General features: G+C 54.9%; 1 protein-coding gene across 1 annotated transcript; it reads right to left on the bottom strand.

Moving 5' to 3' along the window:
- Positions 1–1,158: 1,158 nt before the first annotated feature.
- Positions 1,159–17,528, bottom strand: YTHDF2 (YTH N6-methyladenosine RNA binding protein 2). The gene is given in 8 exon segments (XM_038758533.1): positions 1,159–1,821; positions 5,498–6,101; positions 6,103–6,473; positions 6,475–6,657; positions 6,659–7,165; positions 11,241–11,320; positions 11,603–11,627; positions 17,428–17,528. Coding segments are annotated over 8 exon segments (1,821 nt in total). The 5' UTR covers positions 17,455–17,528; the 3' UTR covers positions 1,159–1,797.
- Positions 17,529–23,294: the final 5,766 nt, after the last annotated feature.

Genomic DNA, 23,294 nt, shown 5'->3' with positions numbered 1-23,294 from the left:
GTACTTCCCAAGCGCTTAGTACAGTGCTCTGCACATAGTAAGCGCTCAATAAATACGATTGATGATGATGATGATGGACCGAAACACTCACCTGTGAGGCTCCCACTAAGGCTGCCTGTTGTTCCCCAGGCATGGCACGGTTGGTTGGCAAGATTGGGGCGAGGGTGGGGTGGATAGGCAATGGCCACATTAGGGGGGGGTCTGCAGAGTGTGCGCACAGCCCAGCGAGGGGAGCGGTTTGGAAGCAGGCACCACTGGTCTGGTCAGTGGGACAAGGAGGCAGGTGCCAGCCCTGGTGCCCACCCACCCGGGACAGGGGGAGCCCGGGCTGACGCCATCCCAGGCCCCGGGCCCAACCCTGGTGGGAGAAAATGCTGGGAGAAACGCTGCCCTTGGCACCTTTTCCCCTTAGGACTGGGGTGCGGTCCACCGCTCCGACCCGGGTGCCCATCTCAGCAGCTTCCTCGGGGGCGGGGGCAGATCCGCCCCACCTCTGGCACGTCTGGGTGACCCGCGCTAAGAACCCGTTGCCTGGCAGACGGATGTGAAGCCAGCACAGGGATGGACCAGCCTGCCCGCCCTCCTAGACTGTGAGCCCACTGTTGGGTCAGAACTGTCTCTATATGTTGCCAACTTGTCCCAAGCGCTTAGTACAGTGCTCTGCACACAGTAAGCGCTCAATAAATACGACTGAATGAACGAAGGAGCGAGCTGGAGGACGACGAGGATGATGGAGGCGGTCTCCCTCTGGGCCTGAACCATCCCAAACCTGGAGGGCACGAGCTGAAGACCCACTGAGTCCCGCTCCAGCGACACCGAGCCGGTGGGGGTTGGGGGAGCACAAGGAATGATGCTCAACAGGATCTCACATTTATTACTGAGAAGTGATTCATGGGAAAAGAAAGGCAGACAGACCCCTTTCCTCGTCGGCTGAACAAGAAACAGAAGAAACATTCACTACACGATTTACAATACTGCGCTCCTTCGCTCTTTCCGAAATGCATTTCCCGGTCGACGAAACGAGTTTTTAACCACCGTTCTTAGCTGAGGAATCAGACGGATCCCGGCACTCCGTCGGACGGGCCGGAACGGAACGATTCTTCGGACTCCGCTCCGGGCGGCCGAGGATCGGAGAGCCGACCTCGGCGGGCCGCCGTCGGCCGGCTCGCTGCTCCTGCGCGAAACCAATTCTTCGCCAAACTTCTCGTCATTTCTCTTCAGAGAGGAAACGCTTCGGCGGCGGATCCAAAAACCGCCACGACCCGGGAAACTTCTCGTCATTTCTCTTCAGAGAGGAAACGCTTCGGCGGCGGATCCAAAGCCGCCACGACCCGGGGTCCCAAGCCCAAATGTCAAAATGGAGAAGGGGTGGGGCAAGGAGGAGGAAGGGGCTAAAAATGAGAGAAAACGGGTATACCACCTGCGGACTTAAAATCCGAAAAACATCGTAAAAAGACAAAAAACAAAGCATTTATGCTTGGAAATCACAACCAAAGCCAAAAGAAAGGGAGGGGGCGGGGGGCGTTTCCACCTAAGCTACCTAGAGGGACTTTTTGTTTGGATTTTTCCGTTTTTTTTTTTTTCCTTTTTTTTCCTTTTTCCAGTTAAGTTCGAAGTCTCTGGGGCAGCCCCCGGCCCTGGGAGCTGCTAGCCTGCAGCGTCTCTGGGAAGTCAATGAAATAAGAGAAAGTCCGAATTCCTCGCCAGTGGTCTCCTCTGTCGGAAGGACCCTGGGGTGTCCGCGGTGGGTTTTCCACGGTGGCGCCGGGCGCTTTCCGCCGGCGACCGCGGGCAGCTCTACTTCCCACGGCCCTGGCGCTCCTGGGGCAGAGGGGAGAAAAGACACGTGAGCCACCGCCCGAGACTAACGGCGTCGATGATCACGAGAAGTAGGCGGCGAGCGCTTCCCCTCCCCACCCTCGCCCCCCCCAGTTTCCCCCTCCATCCACCCCCCAACAGCTCGTAGACTGGGGAAGGGGGACGTTCAGAGGGAAGGGCAGAGGGATGACCTGGCCATCCATCACTGTCACTGGGCGCAGAGCGACGTACTGAGTGCCTGGGAAGGCAATTGGGGAGACCCACTCTAAAATGCAAGACAGACAAAAGGAAGGAAAATTGTGGAAGACAGAGAGAGGCCTAGAAAGCCTCTAATGCCCTCCCAATGACCAGTAAAGCGTGTGTGGGATCTCGGCCGGGAGCGGCGGTGCCCTCCGAAGCCTCCCCCCTCGCCCCGGCGCTCAAAGCTGTGTTTCCAAAGGGTGTCTGAAGCCCCTCTGGGAGCTAAGTCCAACCCTGCCCTGGGGCCAGGACATGGCCAGCCTGGAGCCGAGACACGGGCCACGTTCCCGGCACAGCCCAGCGGCCTGGTGTCCCGAATCAGCACGCCGGGACGCCGCCCCAACCCTAAAGCCGGGCCGTCCCGGCAGACAAGTTGGCGAAGGTGCGGGGAAAGACCGAGAGGATCGGCGCAGGGCCAACGGCGGGGCTCTGGAGGAGGTGGCCACTGGCAGTTCGGAAGGCTCCAGGGGCGGGGTGGCTCGGGAAGGCAGTTTTGGGCAAAAAGCGGTGGGCCACAGGGTCCTTGTGGGTGAGCTGGGGGGGCGTGAAGCGGGGGAAGCCACCGCTGGCCCGGGAGCTTTTAGGAGAAGGAGCTGGCAGAGGGCAGAGGTCCGTTAAGCTCTCACACTGGAGAACCCTCTGGGTGCCCATGGCAGACTGACACCGCCCGCCGCCTCCACACTCTCCTCCAGCTTAAGGGGTTCGGGCAGCAGGGCGGACGGGCACCCACGTACTAGAAGCCCCAGGGCGGTGGCCGCCCTGGTTCACAGATTCCTCCCAGCCCCTGAGCCTCTCCTCTGTGGGGTTTACAGGCAAGGTGGCAAAGCTGGCAGATTAGTCACCCTCTCCTGTGAGCGACAGTGACGGGGGGAAGTGTCCAGGGCGGGCCGAGAGGCAGAGGGATTCCGGGTTCAGCCAGCTCCCAGGCTGACCCCGCTGCCTCCCCACCCTCCCCTGTTCCTTCCTCCCCGGGTTGATTTTGGGGTCCGGGGCCTACAAAAGCCCCCCTCTGACTGTCCTGATCCAGAGGGGCAGTGGACAGGATACAGTTAATCAGGATGGACATGGTCCCTGTTACACATGGCCTCAGTCTTAATCCCCGTTTTACAGATGAGGAAACTGAGGCGCAGAGAAATTAAGTGACTTGTCCAAGGTCACCCAGCAGACAAGTGCCAGAGCGGGGATTAGAACCCAGGGCCTTCTGACTTCCCAGGCTTGTGCTCTCTCTACTAGGCTACGTCAGGGGAAGGCGGAACACCTTAATGGGTCAAGGAAGGCCTACCACCCGGCTCCGGTGCTGACCGCTTGGGCCGGAGGCCGACCACTCTCCTAAGGCCCCAGCAGCAGGGGACTGAGGTCCGGGGGTTGCCGAAATCCCACCCCTAGGATCCCTTTCCCGGGGGGTCGCCTCATGACTCGGCCAACGATGCCACCCTGCTGGTTCCCGCCACCCACCAACCCCGGAGTGTGGGCAGTTCCACCGCTGCTGGGGCGGGCTGGTTGCCATCCAGAACCCAGGGACATCACGCTCGGGGTACACGTGTGTACGTGCCAAAAGGGGGTCAGGACGCAGTGAGAGCGGCCCGGCCGCTGCCTTCTCTAGCACCCTTGGCTCCCTAGCACCGTAAAGGGTAAACTGATCACACAACTCCCCCCTCTATACTGTGAGCTCATTGTGGGCAGGGAATGCATCTGTTTATTGTTACAGCGTACTCTCCCAAGCGCTAACGGTACTCTGCACCCAATAAGCGCTCAAAAAATACAACTGACTGACTGACAGGAGACCAGCCCCTTTCCCATCTGCCATAGCCACCTTTTCCCCGCTGAGCCGGGACCGGGCAGAAAACACTGGGGGGGCAGGGGGCACACACAAGGCGGGGAGAGCAACTGCAAACACAGGGTGGCGGGGAGAGGTGCCACCTGACCCACGTGGCTAGAAGCAGACGCCGCTAGTCCACCGCCCACGGCAGAGGCCGAGCAGGTGGTGCCTTGCAAGAAGAACTGCTGTTCAGAAGGAATGCTGCTGACCCCAGCCCCTGCCAAGTTTGGTGCCCGGGCACAGGGATGCTCTGGGGAGGGTGGCGGGGGTTTCGGTCTCCCCAGTCAGTCCCCAAGCAACAGGGGAGAAGCCGGTGACGTCCGCTCCGCTGGGCAGTCCCTGACTCAGTCCGTAACCGGCCAGTGGAGCGGAGGTAGCGGGCACCAGCCCACCGGGCCTCGGGCAGGAGGCTTCCATCACCACGGCTGGGCAAGCAGGGTGGGCAGCGGGGGCACCCTGCTTCGGACCCAGCTTCCACAGGCTTATCCAGGCTGCCACAGAGGCGGGACCTGAGCAGCCCAAGTTCCCACAACTGCACTGATGGGCTATGCAGTTGACGGGGCGAGGGGGCCCCTATGCTAGCCTCATCCGGCTCCTGGCCCATTCAACTCCACCTGGGAGGCTCCCTGGTGCCCTGAAAGCTCACTCCCACAAAGACAAGGGCGCCCGCTCCCAAACCCCCAAGTGACTTGCCGAGCCAGGGGGATGGGAGAAGGTTCAAGAGGTCATCTGGTCCAGTCCCCTGCCCACCAGGGGTTTCTTGCCCTCTGCAGGGAGAACCCGCCCAGTTCCAACTGTGGGTCCCCTCTGCGGTCACCAGCCTGCCGCCACCCTCACTGGCTCTGCCCGGTCCCCAGACCAGCCTCCTGCCTCCCGTGGCCCACGGCCCGCCGGGGCCTAGCAGGCTGCCTCCGTCCCATCCGAGCCAACTCAGCTCTGCTCCCCGCCACAGGCTAAGTCCTCCGCCCCGTCTCCCCAGGCCGGCTTCTCCCTCCCCCAAACCCCGAAGGAAACCTCTCCCATTTCCCCTCACCCCACTCCACACGCAGGGCCCCAACCAAGAGGTGGACTCCGGTCCGGATGTCGGCTCGACCGTCCGCCCCATCAACCCAGAACCCAGCACTGATCCCGTCCGGCGCAGGGCCTGGGGAGGGGAAACGGGGCCGGTGGGGGGCCCGGGGCGGCGACCCAGATAGACCGTTTTGCAGGGTCAGTGCGGGGGGGAGGGTACGGTAGGGCTCCGGCCAGCAGAGAGGTTGGAAAAGGCCCTCGGGTGCCCACTGAGGCCCGGAGCGTAAGAGCCGGGGTGCCTGTCTCAAACGCGAGGAGGAGAAGGGACCGCCCGGGGACACCGCAGGTGCCCAGTTTCCCAGGAACGAGCCTCGGTCACACCGGGCAACCCAACTCCCACGGTCGGTCCGGCCACGAACCACTCGGCCGACGCTCCTCAAGTCGGGAGGAGTTGATGGGGGACAGGGGAGGGTCTCGAAGACCCTTCCCCTCCCTCCCCGCGCTAAACCTTCAAGTCCGCGGGCCCCCGTTTCCGAACACCCCCCCCACCCCGGCTCCCACGGGGCCTCCGCCGCCCCCGCCCCACCGGCGGCGGTCTCCCGGCTTTACCTTTTTAACAGTCTCCTCCTCCTCCTGGCGTTTCTCGTAGTGCGAGAAGTCGTCGAAGATGGAGGTGGTGTGCTTGTAGCTGGCGATGATTTTCAGCACCTGCTTGGCCTTTTCCAGCGGCGCTTCCTGAGTGTCCCTGGAGTTGGTCACGGGTTTGTTCTCGTTGTTCTCCAGGCGGATGTGCCGCAGCTGGCTGTTGGGAACGTCCTTGACAAAAATCCACCGGACGTCAAAGCGCCCCTTCCACTTGTCCTGGGACCAGACGCCGGCACAGGTGTTGTAGTCCACGGCGGAGCACATCTCCGCCACGCCACAGAAGTGGCCGCTGCCGTTGACGCTGAAGAGCAGGTAGACGGGGCCCTTGGCGTTCAGGGAGCGGAAGGCCGCGTCCAGTCTCTTGTTGCCGTGCTCCGTGCTGCACCAGATGTTGTACTTGATGGAGCGGTGGATGTCGTCCTCGGAGTAGCTCTTGATGATGAAGACCCGGCCGTGCTTCAGGTTCCAGTCGAAGTCCTTGGGGTTGTAGTTGTTGAGGGAGCGCAGCTTCTCCAGCACCGGGTGGGGCTCGGCGGGGGCCGCCCCGGGCGGCCCGGCCGAGGGCCCCCCCCGCCCCGGCCCCCTCCGCCCCGCCGGGCCCGAACCCGGCGCCGCGGTTCCGCGGGGCCACCCAGCGGGCCGGCTGGGCCGGGGCCGGGGCCGGGGCCTGGGGCCCCGCCGCCGCCGGGGGCTGCACGGGGAGCGGGGCGGGCGGGCCCGCCGGGGCGGGCGGCGGGAGGGGCGGCCCCGCGGGCGGCCCCGGGGGGCTGCCGCCCGCGCCCAGCAGCGGCCCCGCGGGCTGCGAGGAGGCTTGCGGGGGCTGGGGGCCCAGGCCCGGCCCCAGGGCCGGCGAGGGGCCCTTCCCCACCGGGCCCTTGTTGTCCCAAGTCCCGATGTCCATGTTGTGCTTGATGGGGGGCGGCGGGGGGGGCGGGGGGCGCCAGGCTGGGCCCCGCCAGCCCGTTCTTGCCCTTCAGCTTGGGCTGCTGCTTGGCCGGCTTGCTGGCGATGTCGGCCCAGGACGCGGGCTTGGGCGGGGCGATGGTGGCCGGGGCCAGGCCGCCCCCGCCGCCCCCGCCGCCGCCCCCCCGGGGCCGGGCCGCCCGCCAGGCCGCCTCCGCCGCCCACCGGCGAGCCGATCACCTTGGGCGCCCCGCCGGCCACCTCGCCGCCGCCCAGCTTGAGCGCGCCCATGCCCTGGTCCAGCGCGTTCATGCCCGGGGCCTTGTTGAGCGTCTCGCTGGCGAAGGCCGACTGGCCGTCGATCATGGCCCCGCCCAGCGAGCTGGGGGCGTAGGCGTAGCTGCTGCTGTAGCCCGAGCTCTGGGCTGACTGGCCCTGGCCCTGGGAGCTGCTGCTGCCCCAGGCCGAGAAGTCGATGCCGCTGGGGAAGAAGTTGAAGCCGTGCTGGCCCAGGAACGGCGTGCTGCCCAGGGCCCCCGGCTGCCCGAACATGGCGTCCGGCAGGAAGTGCGGCTCCCCGTTGCTCAGCTGGCCGTAGGACGTCAGGTAGGGCATGGGCGGGTCTCCGCCCGTCGACCAGGCCGCCTCGCCCAGCGAGTAGGAGAAGCCGATGGACGGGCTGTAGTAGCTGGGCAGGTACGAGTCGGACATGGCGGTGTACGCGTTGTTCTGGGGACGAAGCGGGAGACGGCCACCGTCAGCCCCGGGCGCTGCTGGAGGGCGGGCGGGGGCGGGGGGGGGGAGCGCGCAGAGGACCCCGGCCTGCGCCCTCCCCCTCCCCGTCCCGGAGACAGGTGGGTCCTCGGCCACCGCGGGCGACCGGGGGAGCCCGGGGCGGACCCCGAGAACAAGCTGGCCATCGAAAGGGTCGGCGGGCCGGGGGGGGAGGCCGTCCCTCCTGGTCTCACCCGTCGACCCCCGGCCCACGTCCTCCCGCGGGCCTGGAATGCCCCCAATCCCTCTGCCCATCCGCCAAGCTCGCTCTCTTCCTCCCTTCAAGGCCCTGCTGAAAGCTCACCTCCTCCAGGAGGCCTTCCCAGACCGAGCCCCTTCCTTCCTCTCCCCCTCGTCCCCCTCTCCACCCCCCCATCTTACCTCCTTCCCTTCCCCACAGCACCTGTATATATGTATATGCTTGTACATATTTATTACTCTATTTATTTATTTATTTTACTTGTACATATCTATTCTATTTATTTTATTTTGCTAGTATGTTTGGTTTTGTTCTCTGTCTCCCCCTTTTAGACTGTGAGCCCACTGTTGGGTAGGGACTGTCTCTACATGTTGCCAATTTGTACTTCCCAAGCGCTTAGTACAGTGCTCTGCACATCATCATCATCATCAATCGTATTTATTGAGCGCTTACTATGTGCAGAGCACTGGACTAAGCGCTTGGGAAGTACAAATTGGCAACATATAGAGACAGTCCCTACCCAAGAGTGGGCTCACAGTCTAAAAGGGGGAGACAGAGAACAGAACCAAACATACTAACAAAATAAAATAAATAGAATAGATATGTACAAATAAAATAAATAAATAGAGTAAAAAATATGTACAAGCATATATGCATATATACATATATTGAGCGCACATAGTAAGCGCTCAATAAATACGATTGATGATGATGATGATCCTGCTGGAAGGGCCTCGGGGGTGGACCGCTCTCAAATAACCAGGTGCTCTGGGGGGGTCCCGAGCTCCCCTGCCCCCTTCCCTGAACGGTGAACTGGAACGGCCTGGCCGCTCTGATATGTGTTGCCAACTTGTACTTCCCAAGCGCTTACTACAGTGCTCTGCGCACGGTAAGCGCTCAATAAATACGATTGATTGATTGATATTCCAGGACAGAAACGGAGACCATCCCCGACTTAGAGGTCGCCTGCCCACGCCTCAACCCTAACCGGCCGAGGAGTGCCGGCGCCCCGGTTCGGGTCTCCCCTCCCCTTTCCCGGCAAAACGCCACTTGGAGAAGGGCGGGACGGACAGGATCGCTCACCCCGGCAGCTCCCCTCGGGACCCAGCTGGGCCTGAGCGGGTAGGGGGAAGGGGGTGTGTGTGTAAAGAGGAAATGCTCCTGTCTCAGCCTCCAGGGCAGCCCAGTCAGCATGACCTCTTCTAATTTTGATTCAGAATACTAATAATAATGGTACTTGTTCGTTCATTCTCTCAATCGTATTTATTGAGCGCCGACGGTGTGCAGAGCACTGTATTAAGCGCTTGGGCCAGTACAACAATAAAAAGATACTGTTAAGCGCTCACTACGTGCCAAGCACTGTTTTAAGCGTGGGGGTAGATGCAAGTTAGGTTGGAAACCGTCCCTTTCCTGTATGGGGCTCACACTCAGCTATAGGTGACTACAGATGAGGTAACTGAGGTCCAGAAGAGTCAAATGACTGGCTCAAGGTCACCCAGCAGAGATGTGGCAGAGCCGGGACTAGAAGTGAGGTCCTTCTGACCCCCAAGCCTGGGCTCTATCCATTAAGCCAAGCTGTTCCTCACTCCTCAGGACTGGTTCTTGGCTCTTTCCTCTGCTCTCCCCCGGACTATCGCTGCCTCTCGAGAGCCTGAGCTGGCTGGCTGGGGGTCCATCCTCCCTCGAGGAGCTAAAAGGGCTACTACTCTGGCCACTGAGGCCCTCCTCCCTGCCCCAAGAGATCAAATCTTTCTAAGTCACCTGCCTGGGGTGATAACATGGTGGGGGGTTCCTCCTTCTGCTTGCTTTAGAGGACTGCTCTCAAAAGAGGAAGTTTTTTTTTTAATTCACTGAGCAAAGTCTGAGTCCCGGGCGGGCCCACGGGGCCAGACTCCGGTGCTGTCCCTGGACCGTGAGGAGCGGACACACTCACGGGGTGTGTGCTTGTGTGCTAAAAAAAAATACCACAATCATTATGAGTATTATTATAATTAACTGAAGCCTCCCCTCCCTGAAGGGCAAGGGGGAGCTGCCAGGTCAGGCCTTCCTTACTGGAGGAACACTATTCTGTCCCGATCTGGCTTTGCAAGTGGGGGTCCACGAACTGGCCAAACCACCTGGTCAGGGGAGAAGCGGACAATGTCGACTGCAGCAAGTTGCTGCGGCGGGGCAGGGGGTGGTCCTATGCTTGGGAGGGACCCTAACTTTTCGAACGCTCAGCCTGGCTTCCCCGCAGGAACCAGCTTACAAAAACACAAGTTTTATGGTAGCAGGGCAAAGAAGCCCCCTGCCCATTTTGAAAGGGCCTGTCCACCCACTATATATCCCGCCCTTCCTACCTGAGGTGATGTGATGCAGAAAGCCCGGCCCTGCAGCCTGACGGCAAAAAGGCCTAACCTCGATCCCGGGGGCAGCTCCAGGGTTCAGGGCTTGCCTCCCCCCGCCCACAGAACGTCACTTCGGGAAGGGTGGGGCAGATGGGATTCCCTCATCCCGGTCGTTCGACCCCGGGGGTTGCCAGGCCCCTCCCAGATGTGGCCTTAATAATAATAACGGTGGTATTTGTTAAGCGCTTGCTACGTGCAAAGCACTATTCTAAACACTGGGGAGGATACAAAAAGATCACGTGAGGCTCATAGTCTTAATCCCCGTTTTACAGATTAAGTAACTGAGGCACAGAGAAGTTAAGTGGCTTGCCCAAGGTCACCCAGCTGACAAGTGGCAGAGCCAGGATTCGAACCCATGACCTCTGGCTCCCAAGCCCGCGCTCTTTCCACTGAGCCACGCTGCTTCCCCTTGTCGGCGCGGACACGGGAGCTTCCTCCCGGTTCTGCTATAAGCTGAGCGTCCCCCTTCCCCTCCCCGGCGCAGGGGCCCATATTTCTGGATGGCCTGGCGGTGGACCGTCCCTGGCTCCCAGGGAACTTTCCCCGCCGGTCTCCTTCACTAACGCGGGGAAACCAAGGCCGGGCTGAGCCCTCTACCGCACGAGAAGCCCGCTAGGGAAGGCGCCGAGACCCTGATGGCCAGGAACCAGAGCTAACTCTGCAGACAGGAGGTGGGTAGGTGATGATTCAGAACAGAGTGGGGAAGCAGCTGTTGGAGGGTCTCTCCAAATGGTGGGGCGGGGCAGGGGGGATGGCACGACATGACATCCTGGCCAACTGCTCAGGAAGAGGTTTTCTTCCACTCTGCCTCACACAAGCAATCGAGCAGAAACAAGGTTACGTGTACCATGTAAGACCTTACTATTATAGGACCACCCGCTCTTTCTAGGATAACAAGAGACCGGGCAGTTCGGGCTTCTCTGGGCACCGACCCGACGGAGCTGTCACCGCGGGCCGGGATTAACCCACCGAGTCAAAGGCGAGAACGGAAAGTTCCCAGTTTCACACTGCACAATAAGAATCTTAGTTCCCGTCGGCGAGAACATTAGGGATCCACCCTCTCAAATACTGTCACGTCTTCCCAAAATAGAAGGCTTTAGGTAAGAGGCAGAGAGTAGGATTCCCCAGTGCAAAAATTCTCGATGCCATCACCCCGGGATGCAGCCCTCGCTCCCAACGGGGAGCCAGACCAGAGGCAGGCCCCGGGGCCGTCCTGCTCAGGGATGAATCCACTGCCTCCGAAGGCCCCTGACCCATGAGCAGGACGGCTGACCCTGGGCCAAAGAGCAACTTTCCAACAGGTTATCCGAACGGTCCTAGAAGCCTAAGCCCCTTGCGCTGCGCCAAGATGCCCAGGCAGCAGCAGGGCCCGCTGAGAGTGGGCGGGGACGGACATTGACACCCCGCACCCCCAGATTAGGCAGGCAAAGGGGCGACTACTCACGGGCCTCGTCTGCGGGCTCAAGTAAGGCTCGAAATCGTCATCGTTCAAGCCGTCCTTCTGGTGAACGGATCCGTTTTGCACTGCGAAGGGGCGGGAATTTGCAGTTAGGGATGTTCTCGGAGGCCGATTCCTTCCCGACCTCCACGGACCAGCCCGGGGACCCTCGTGGCTGTTGTTATCGCTCCCCCGGGGGGCGGAATCCCGGACAGGTTCCCTCCCCCATTCCCAACTTCCAGCCCCTGGAGGACAAGTCCACTGGTCCATCTGAGCGGGCGGATCCGGGGCATCCCTGGGCCGGACGGACGGCAGCTTGGCCACCCCCCCCACCCCCGGTCCGGTCCGAGCCCGCTGGGCCGGCTCACCTTTGTTGCCTTGACCTTTCGGTCTCTGTGAGGGAGCAGCGGTGCGGAGCAGGGCGTCCAGGAAGACATGGAAAAGGAGAGAGAATTTAGCGCGGGATTGGGCCGGGAGTAGGTGGGATGGGGTCGGGGGAGGAGCCGGGCTGTTGGCCGGCGGGAAGCTCGTTACAGGCAGGGAACGTTTCTGATGGTTCTGTTTTATCGCACTCTCCCTTGCGCTTAGCACAGTGCTCTGCATATAGGAAAGGCACGCTAGATACGAATTATTGATTGGGCCAAGATGAGGCCGGGGAGGAGGGCGGGAGAGGAGCTGGCCGGGATGGGGCCGGCGTGGAACCTCGTTAAGGACAGGGAACGCGGCTGCCCATTCTGTTGTACTGGACTCTCCCACGCGCTTAGCACAGTGCTCTGCACGTACGAAAGGAGCACTAAATACGAATTATTGACTGGGCCGGGAAGGAGGGCGGGACAGGAGCTGGCCGGGATGGGGCCGGCGTGGAAGCTCGTTAAGGGCCGAGAACGTGCCTGCCGATTGTCGTACTGGATTCTCTCGTGCGCTTAGCACAGTGCTCTGCACGTAGGAAAGAAGCACTAAATACGAATTATTGACTGGGCCAGGATGGAGCTGGGGAGGAGGGCGGAAGAGGAGCCGGGGAGCTGGCCGAGATGGGGCCGGTGTGGAAGCTCGTTAAGGGCAAGGAACATGCCTGCCGATTGTTGTATTGGACTCTCTCGTGCGCTTAGCACAGTGTTCTGCATGTAGGAGAGGCACACTAAATACGAATTACCGATTGGGCCAGGACGGGGCCGGGAAGGACAGCGGGAGAGGAGCCGGGATGGGGCCAGGGTAGAAGCTTGTTAAGGGCAGGGAACGTGCCTGTCGGTTGTTGTTTTGGACTCTCCCTTATGCTCAGCACAGTGCTCTGCACATAGGAAAGGCGCACTAAATACGAATTACCGATTGGGCCACGATGGGGCCGGGGAGGAGGGCGGGAGAGGAGCCGGGGTGGGGATGGAGTAAAAGCTCGTTAAGGGCAGGGAACGTGCCTGCCGACTGTTGTATTGGACTCTCGCTTGCGCTTAGCACAGTGCTCTGCACGTCGGAAAGGTGCACTAAATATGAATTACCAACTGGGCCAGGATGGAGCCAGGGAGGAGGGCAGGAGAGGAGCCGGGGTGGAAGCTCGTTAAGGGCAGGGAACGCGGCTGCCAATTCTGCTGTATTGGACTCTCCCTTAACAATAATAATAATAATGGCATTTATTAAGCGCTTACTATGTGCAAAGCACTGTTCTAAGTGCTGGGGAGGTTACAGGGTGATCAGGTTGTCCCACGGGGGGCTTACAGTCTTCATCCCCATTTTACAGATGAGGGAACTGAGGCCCAGTGAAGTGAAGTGACTTGCCCAAAGTCATTCATTCATCGTATTTACTGGGCGCTTACTGTGTGCAGAGCGCTGTACTAGGCGCTTGGGAAGTCCAAGTCACACAGCTGACGGTTGGCGGAGCCGGCATTTGAACCCATAATAATAATAATAATAATGACATTTATTAGGCGCTTACTATGTGCAAAGCACTGTTCTAAGCACTGGAGGGGATACATGGTGATCAGGTTGTCCCACGTGGGGCTCAGTCTTCATCCCCATTTTCCAGATGAGGGACCTGAGGCCCAGAGAAGTGAAGTGACTTGCCCAAAGTCACACAGCTGACAAGTGGTGGAGCCGGGATTTGAACCCATGACCTCCGACTCCAAAGCCCGGGCTCTTTCCACTGCTTCTCCCTTGAGCTTAGCACAGTGCTCTGCACGTAGTAAGCAGTTAATAAACACCACCATCATCATCGTTATTATTATTATATAGGGTTGACGGGCTGGGCTTGGGGCCTAGACTGTGAGCCCACTGTTGGGTGGGGACCATCTATGTGGCCGACGGACTTCCCAAGCGCTCAGTACAGTGCTGTGCACACAGTAAGCGCTCAATAAATATGACGTGGCTCAATGGAAAGAGCCTGGGCTTTGGAGTCAGAGGTCAATCAATCAATCAATCGTATTTATTGAGCACTTACTGTGTGCAGAGCACTGTACTAAGTGCTTGGGAAGTACAAGTTGGCAACACCTAGAGACAGTCCCTACCCAACAGTGGGCTCACAGTCTAAAAGGGGGAGACAGAGAACAAAGCCAAACATACTAACAAAATAAACTAAATAAAATAGATATGTACAAGTAAAATAAATAAATAAATAAAGTAATAAATCTGTACAAACATATATACGTATATACAGGTGCTGTGGGGAAGGGAAGGAGGTAAGATGGGGGGATGGAGAGGGGGAGAGGAAGGAAGGGGCTCAGTCTGGGAAGGCCTCCTGGAGGAGGTGAGCTCTCAGTAGGGCCTTGAAGGGAGTCAGGGTTCATGGGTTCATGAAGGTCATGGGTTCAAATCCCAACTCCGCCAATTGTCAGCTGTGTGACTTGGGCAAGTCACTTAACTTCTCTGTGCCTCAGTGACCTCATCTGTAAAATGGGGATTAAGACTGTGAGCCCCATGTGGGACCACGTGATCAATCAATCAATCAATCGTATTTATTGAGTCCTTACTGTGTGCAGCGCACTGTACTAAGCGCTTGGGAAGTACAAGTTGGCAACATACAGAGACAGTCCCTACCCAACAGTGGGCTCACAGTCTAGAAGGGGGAGACAGAGAACAAAACCAAACATACTAACAAAATAAAATAAATAGAATAGATATGTACAAGATAGATAAATAAATAGAGTAATAAATATGTACAAACATATATGCATAATCTGGACAACCAATCAATCAATCGTATTTATTGAGCGCTTACTGTGTGCAGAGCACTGTACTAAGCGCTTGGGAAGGACAAGTTGGCAACATATAGAGACAGTCCCTACCCAACAGTGGGCTCACCGTCTAGAAGGGGGAGACAGAGAACAAAACCAAACATACTAACAAAATAAAATAAATAGAATAGATATGTACAAGATAAATAGAGTAATAAATATGTACAAACATATATACATAATCTGGAGAAGGAGAGAAGCGGGGGGCAGGGGGGGGGGGCGAGGGTATGGAGAACTGCATTGAGGTGCCCAGACCACCTTGTAACCTTTAAACTGTGAGCCCACTGTTGGGTAGGGACCGTCTCTATATGTTGCCAACTTGTAATAATAATGTTGGTATTTATTAAGCGCTTACTATGTGCAAAGCACTGTTCTAAGCGCTGGGGTAGATACAAGGTAATCAGGTTGCCCCACGTGGGGCTCACAGTCTTCACCCCCATTTTACAGAAGAGGGAACTGAGGCCCAGAGAAGTGAAGTGACTTGCCCAAAGTCACACAGCTGACAAGTGGCGGGGCCGGGAGTTGAACCCACGACCTCTGACTCCAAAGCCCGGGCTCTTTCCACTGAGCCACGCTGCTTCTCTGTACTTCCCAAGCGCCTAGTACAGTGCTCTGCACACAGTAAGGGCTCAATACGATTGATTGATTGATTGATTTAGACTGTGAGCCCACTGTTGGGTAGGGACCGTCTCTCTATGTTGCCAGCTTGTACTTCCCAAGCGCTTAGTACAGTGCTCTGCACACAGTAAGCGCTCAATACGATTGATTGATTTAGACTGTGAGCCCACTGCTGGATAGGGACCGTCTCTATATGTTTCCAACTTGGACTTCCCAAGCACTTAGTACAGTGCTCTGCCCACAGTAAGCGCTCAATAAATACAACTGATTGATTGATTTAGACTGTGAGCCCACTGTTGGGTAGGGACCGTCTCTCTATGTTGCCAATTGGACTTCCCAAGCGCTTAGTACAGTGCTCTGCACACAGGAAGCGCTCAATAAATACGATTGACTGATTGATTTAGACTGTGAGCCCAGTGTTGGGTAAGGACCGTCTCTACATGTTGCCAACTGGACTTCCCAAGCGCTTAGTCCAGTGCTCTGCACACCGTAAGCGCTCAATAAATACGATTGATTGATTGACTGATTGATTTAGAGTGTGAGCCCACTGTTGGGTAGGGACCGTCTCTCTATGTTGCCAACTGGACTTCCCAAGCGCTTAGTACAGTGCTCTGCACACTGTAAGCGCTCAATAAATACGATTGAGTGATTTAGACTGTGAGCCCACTGTTGGGTAGGGACCGTCTCTCTATGTTGCCAACTTGTACGTCCCAAGCGCTTAGTCCAGTGCTCTGCACACAGTAAGCGCTCAATAAATATGACTGATTGATTTAGACTGTGAGCCCACTGTTGGGTAGGGACCGTCTCTCTATGTTGCCAGCTTTTACTTCCCAAGCGCTTAGTACAGTGCTCTGCACACAGTAAGCGCTCAATAAATACGACTGATTTAGACTGTGAGCCCACTGTTGGGTAGGGACCGTCTCTACATCATCATCATCATCAATCGCATTTACTGAGCGCTTACTATGTGCAGAGCACTGTACTAAGCGCTTGGGAAGTACAAATTGGCAACATATAGAGACAGTCCCTACCCAACAGCGGGCTCACTGTCTAAAAGCTCTATATGCTGCCAACTTGTACGTCCCAAGCGCTTAGTCCGGTGCTCTACACACAGTAAGCGCTCAATAAATACGATTGATTGATTGATTTAGACTGTGAACCCACTGTTGGGTAGGGCCCGTCTCTCTATGCTGCCAATAGGACTTCCCAAGCGCTTAGTACAGTGCTCTGCACACCGTAAGCGCTCAATAAATACGACTGATTGATTGATTTAGACTGTGAGCCCACTGTTGGGTAGGGCCCGTCTCTATATGTTTCCAACTTGGACTTCCCAAGCGCTTAGTCCAGTGCTCTGCACACAGTAAGCGCTCAATAAATACGATTGATTGATTGATTTAGACTGTGAGCCCACTGCTGGGTAGGGACCGTCTCTCTATGCTGCCAGCTTTTACTTCCCAAGCGCTTAGTACAGTGCTCTGCACACAGTAAGCGCTCAATAAATACGATTGATTTAGACTGTGAGCCCACTGTTGGGTAGGGACCGTCTCTATATCATCATCAATCGTATTTATTGAGCGCTTACTATGTGCAGAGCACTGTACTAAGCGCTTGGGAAGTACAAGTTGGCAACATATAGAGACGGTCCCTACCCAACAGTGGGCTCACAGTCTAAAAGCTCTATATGCTGCCAACTTGTACGTCCCAAGCGCTTAGTCCAGTGCTCTGCACACAGTAAGCGTTCAATAAATACGATTGATTGATTGATTTAGACTGTGAGCCCACTGTTGGGTAGGGCCTGTCTCTATATGTTGCCAACTTGGGTGTCCCAAGCGCTTAGTCCAATGCTCTGCACACAGTAAGCGCTCAATAAATATGACTGAATAAATGTTGTTTGTCTCTATATGTTGCCAACTTGGACTTCCCAAGCGCTTAGTCCAGTGCTCTGCACACAGTAAGCGCTCAATAAATACGACTGACTGATTTAGACTATGAGCCCACTGCTGGGTAGGGCCCGTCTCTATATGTTGCCAACTTATACTTCCCAAGCGCTTAGTCCAGTGCTCTGCACACAGTAAGCGATCAATAAATACGATTGATTGATTTAGACTGTGAGCCCACTGTTGGGTAGGGCCTGTCTCTATATGTTGCCAACTTTGGCGTCCCAAGCGCTTAGTCCAGTGCTCTGCACACAGTAAGCGCTCAATCAATACGATTGATTGATTGATTGTAATCTCCCCAGCGCTTAGAACAGTGCTTTGCACATAATAAGGGCTTAATAAATGCGATGATGATGAAGGGCCGATGGTGCGGCCATGGCCTCACACAATGGCCGAGGCATGCGGGCCGGGCCCTACCTGCTCCAGGAGGCTGCTGGCCGACATGGCGGTCGCGTCCCCGGGGGCGGCGGCGGCGGCGTGAGGGACGGAGGGACGGAGGGAGGGAGGGATGGCGACGGTCGGCGACCGGCGGGGACCGGCGGGAACCGGCTTGGACCGGCTGGAACCGGCGGCGGGGGCGGCTTTGTCCCCGACGCGCGTCGGGCCTGGTCTGAGGCGACGACGACGACGACGACGGCGGCGGCAGGGCGCGCGGCGCGGCTCGAGCTCCGGCTCCCCCTCGGCGACGCTCTAGGCCCCGCTCCCAACGTCCGTCTCTATGCTCCCCCCCTTCCCCTCCCGCGCGGGCCGGCGCGCGCACCCGCACGCGCGCGCGCTCCCGCCCGCCTCAGAGGGCGGGCCCGGGCGAGGCTGCGCGCGCACTCCGCCGGCAAGAAGGGCTCGGCGCGGCAGCGCCCTCGGGCGGCCGGGAGGGGAAGAGCTTCCCCCACCGTGTGTGTCTCTGTGTGTGTTGGGGTGGGGGGCCTCCCGCTCATATTCATTCATTCGTTCGTTCATTTATTACCCTATTTATTTATTTTATTTGTACATATTTATATATATTTATATATATATATATATATATATATATATATATATATATACAAGGCCCTGTGAGCCCACTGTTGGGTAGGGACTGTCTCTATATGTTGCCAATTTGTACTTCCCAAGCGCTTAGTCCAGTGCTCTGCACATAGTAAGCGCTCAATAAATACGATTGATGATGATGATGATGATAGCTCACCTCCTCCAGGAGGCCTTCCCAGACTGAGCCCCTTCCTTCCTCTCCCCCTCGTCCCCCCTCCATCCCCCCCTTCTTACCTCCTTCCCTTCCCCACAGCACCTGTATATATGTATATATGCTTGTACACATTTATTTATTTATTTATTTTACTTATTTTACATATCTATTCTATTTATTTTATTTTGTTAGTACGTTTGGTTTTGTTCTCTGTCTCCCCCTTTTAGACTGTGAGCCCACTGTTGGGTAGGGACTGTCTCTATATGTTGCCAATTTGTACTTCCCAAGCGCTTAGCACAGTGCTCTGCACATATTAAGCGCTCAATAAATACGATTGATGATGATGATGATGATATATATATATACAAGGCCCTACTGAGAGCTCACCTCCTCCAGGAGGCCTTCCCACACTGAGCCTCTTCCTTCCTCTCCCCCTCGTCCCCCTCTCCATCCCCCGTCTTACCTCCTTCCCTTCCCCACAGCACTTGTATATATGTATGTACATATTTATTACTTTATTTATCTTGTACATATCTATTCTATTTATTTTATTTTGTTAGTAGGTTTGGTTTTGTTCTCTGTCTCCCCCTTCTAATCAATCAATCAATCAATCAATCAATTGTATTTATTGAGCGCTTACTGTGTGCAGAGCACTGGACTAAGCGCTTGGGAAGTACAAATTGGCAACATCTAGAGACGGTCCCTACCCAACGGTGGGCTCACAGTCTATAAGGGGGAGACAGAGAACAAAACCAGACTAACAAAATAAAATAAATAGAATAGATATGTACAAGTAAAATAAATAAATAGAGTAATAAATACGTACACACATATATCCATATAGACAGGTGCTGTGGGGAAGGGAAGGAGGTAAGATGGGGGGGATGGAGAGGGGGACGAGGGGGAGAGGAAGGAAGGGGCTGAGTGTGGGAAGGCCTCCTGGAGGAGGTGAGCTCTCAGTAGGGCCTTGAAGGGAGGAAGAGAGCTAGCTTGGCGGATGGGCAGAGGGAGGGCATTCATTCGTTCGTTCATTTATTACCCTATTCATTTCTTTTATTTGTACATATATATATATATATATATATATATATGTATACAAGGCCCTACTGAGAGCTCACCTCCTCCAGGAGGCCTTCCCAGACTGAGCCCCTTCCTTCCTCTCCCCCCCCGTCCCCCTCTCCATCCCCCCATCTTACCTCCTTCCCTTCCCCACAGCACCTGTATATATGTATATATGTTTGTACATATTTGTTACTCTATTTATTTATTTATTTATTTTACTTGTATATATCTATTCTATTTATTTTATTTTGTTAGTCTGTTTGGTTTTGTTCTCTGTCTCCCCCTTTCAGACTGTGAGCCCACTGTGGGGTAGGGACTGTCTCTATATGTTGCCAACTTGGGCTTCCCAAGCGCTTAGTCCAGTGCTCTGCACACAGTAAGCGCTCAATAAATACGATTGATGATGATGATGATGATTCGTTCGTTCATTCATTCGTTCCTTCATTCATTCGTTCATTCATTCATTCATTCGTTCATTCATTCATTCGCTCATTCATTCATTCGTTCGTTCATTCATTCGTTCATTCATCCACTCATTCGTTCGTTCATTCATTCGTTCGTTCATTCATTCATTCGTTCATTCATCCACTCATTCGTTCATTCATTCATTTGTTCATTCATTCGTTCATTCTTCTAATAATACGATGGCATTTATTAAGCGCTTACTATGTGCAAAGCACTGTACTAAGCGCTGGGGAGGTTACAAGGTGATCAGGTTGTCCCACGTGGGGCTCACAGTCTTAATCCCCATTTTACAGATGTGGTAACTGAGGCCAAGAGAAGTGAAGTGACTTGCCCAAAGTCACACAGCTGACAATTGGTGAGCCCGCTGTTGGGTAGGGCCCGTCTCTATATGTTGCCAACTTGTACTTCCCAAGCGCTTAGTCCAGTGCTCTGCACACAGTAAGTGCTCAATAAATACGATTGAATGAATGAATGAATGAATTGAATGTGAATTCGTTCATTCATTCATTCGTTCGTTCATTCATTCGTTCGTTCATTCATTCATTCATTCATTCACTCGTATTTATTGAGCGCTTACTGTGTGCAGAGCACTGCACTAAGCGCTTATAGAGACAGTCCCTACCCAACAGCGGGCTCACAGTTTAGAAGGGGGAGGCAGAGAACAGAACAAAACATATTAACAAAGTAAAATAAATAGAATAAATATGTACAAATATAGAATGAATATGTGCCAATTCAGTCATTCATTCGTTCATTCGTTCGTATTTATTGAGCGCCTACTGTGTGCAGAGCACTGGACTAAGCGCTTATAGGGACGGTCCCTACCCAACAGCGGGCTCACAGTCTAGAAGGGGGAGGCAAAGAACAAAACAAAACATACTAACAAAATAAAATAAATAGAATAAATTTGTAAAAATATAGAACAAATATGTACAAATTCATTCATTCATTCAATCGTATTTATTGAGCGCTTACTGTGTGCAGAGCACTGGACTAAGCGCTTGGGAAGTACATTCATTCATTCATTCAATCGTATTTGTTGAGCGCTTACTGTGTGCAGAGCACTGTACTAAGCGCTTGGGAAGTACACTCATTCATTCAATCATATTTATTGAGCGCTTACTGTGTGCAGAGCACCGTGCTTAGCGCTTGGGAAGTACAAATTGGCAACATATAGAGACGGTCCCTACCCAACAGCGGGCTCACATTCAATCGTATTTAATAATAATAATAATAATGATGGCAATCCCGGCTCTGCCAATTGTCAGCTGTGTGACTTTGGGCAAGTCACTTCTCTGTGCCTCAGTTACCTCATCTGTAAAATGGGGATGACGACTGTGAGCCCCCCGTGGAACAACCTGATCACCTTGTAACCTCCCCAGCGCTTAGAACAGTGCTTTGCACATAGTAAGAGCTTAATAAATGCCATTATTATTATTATTTGTTAAGTGCTTCCCCACAGCACCTGCATATGTTTGTACAGATTTATTACTCTATTTTACTTGTACATATTTACTATTCTATTTATTTTATTTTGTTAATATATTTTGTTTTGTTGTCTGTCTTCCCCTTCTAGACTGTGAGCCCGTTGTTGGGTAGGGACTGTCTCTATATGTTGCCTACTTGTACTTCCCAAGCGCTTAGTACAGTACAATGGGAAGCAGCGTGGCTCAGTGGAAAGGGCACGGGCTTTGGAGTCAGAGGTCAGGGGTTCAAATCCCTGCTCCGCCACTCGTCAGCTGTGTGACTTTGGGCAAGTCACTTAACTGCTCTGGGCCTCAGTTACCTCCTCTGTAAAATGGGGATGAAGACTGTGAGCCCCCCGTGGGACAACCTGATCACCTTGTAACCTCCCCAGTGCTTAGAACAGTGCTTTGCACATAGTAAGTGCTTAATCAATGCCATTATTATTAGTGCTCTGCACACAGTAAGCTTTCAATAAATATGATTGAATGACTGTATGAATGAAAAAAGCTTACTATGTGCAAAGCGCTGTTCTAAGCGTTGGGGAGGTTACAAGGTGATCAGGTTGTCCCACGGGGGGCTCACAGTCTTCATCCCCATTTTACAGATGAGGTCACTGAGCCACAGGGAAGTTAATTACCTGTATATACGTTTGTACATATTTATTACTCTATTTATTTTACTTGTACATATCTATTCTATTTATTTTATTTTGTTAGTATGTTTGGTTTTGTTCTCTGTCTCCCCCTTCTAGACTGTGAGCCCACTGTTGGGTAGGGACCGTCTCTATGTGTTGCCAACTTGTACTTCCCAAGCGCTTAGTACAGTGCTCTGCACACAGTAGGCGCTCAATAAATACGATTGATTGCCTGCTGTGTGACCGTGGGTAAGTCACTTCACTTCTCTGGGCCTCAGTTACCTCATCTGTAAAACGGGAAGCGAGACATGGGACAGGGACTGTGTCCAAACCGATTTGCTTGTATCCGCCCCAGTGCTTAGTACAGTGCCTGGCACACAGTAAGTGCTTAACAGACATCATAATTAATTAAAGAAGGGGTCACACTGACTACACTTCCTTAATGATAATAATAATGATGGCATTTAAGTGCTTCCTATGCGCAAAGCACTGTTCTGGGGAGGTTACAAGGTGATCAGGTTGTCCCACGGGGGGCTCACCGTCTTAATCCCCATTTTACAGATGAGGGAACTGAGGCCCAGAGAAGTGACTTGCCCAAAGTCACACAAGCTGACCGTTGGCGGAGCCGGGATTTGACTTCTAGACTGTGAGCCCACTGTTGGGTAGGGACTGTGTCTATGTGTAGCTGACTTGTACTTCCCAAGCGCTTAGTACAGTGCTCTGCACACAGTAAGCGCTCAATAAATACAGATTGATTGATTGATTTGAACCCATGACCTCTGACTCCAAAGCCCGGGCTCTTTCCACTGAGCCACGCTGCTTCTCTGGAAGCAGCGGGGCTGTGTGACTTTGGGCAATCACTTCTCCGGGCCTCAGTGACCTCATCTGGAAAATGGGGATTAAGATATTACGGTTATCAGCGTGCTTCCTTCCGCTTGGCTCTGCCTCTCAGACCAGCCTGGCCCGAGGAGGGGTCTGAACGACGCAGCGGATAGACTAGAGGCCCGGGAGTTAGCAGGTCATGAGTTCTAAAATCTTGGCTCTGCCACTTTTCTGCTGCGTGACCTTGGGCAAATCACTGTGCCTCAGTGACCTCACCTTTAAAATGGGGATGGAGACTGTGAGCCTTGGTTTTGTTCTCTGCCTCCCCCCTCTTAGACTGTGAGCCCACTGTTGGGTAGGGACTGTCTCTATATGTTGCCAATTTGTACTTCCCAAGCGCTTAGTACAGTGCTCTGCGCATAGTAAGCGCTCAATAAATACGATTGATGATGATGATGAGCCCCACGTGAGCATCCAACCTGATTTGCCTGTAGCCAGCCCGGAGCTTAGTGCAACCGCCTGGCACGTAGTGTGTCGTTATTAATTAATATTAGTGCTTAACAAATGTCATTATTATTATCGGATGAGCCAGAGGGCAGAGTCCCGGCTGGCCGCCCCCGTCCCCCGGAGGGTTCCCCGGGTGTGGGCCGTTTG

This window comes from Tachyglossus aculeatus, chromosome 16 (assembly GCF_015852505.1).
Source record: "Tachyglossus aculeatus isolate mTacAcu1 chromosome 16, mTacAcu1.pri, whole genome shotgun sequence".
Classification (NCBI taxonomy): domain Eukaryota; kingdom Metazoa; phylum Chordata; class Mammalia; order Monotremata; family Tachyglossidae; genus Tachyglossus; species Tachyglossus aculeatus.
This window is presented reverse-complemented; position numbering and strand designations above follow the sequence as displayed.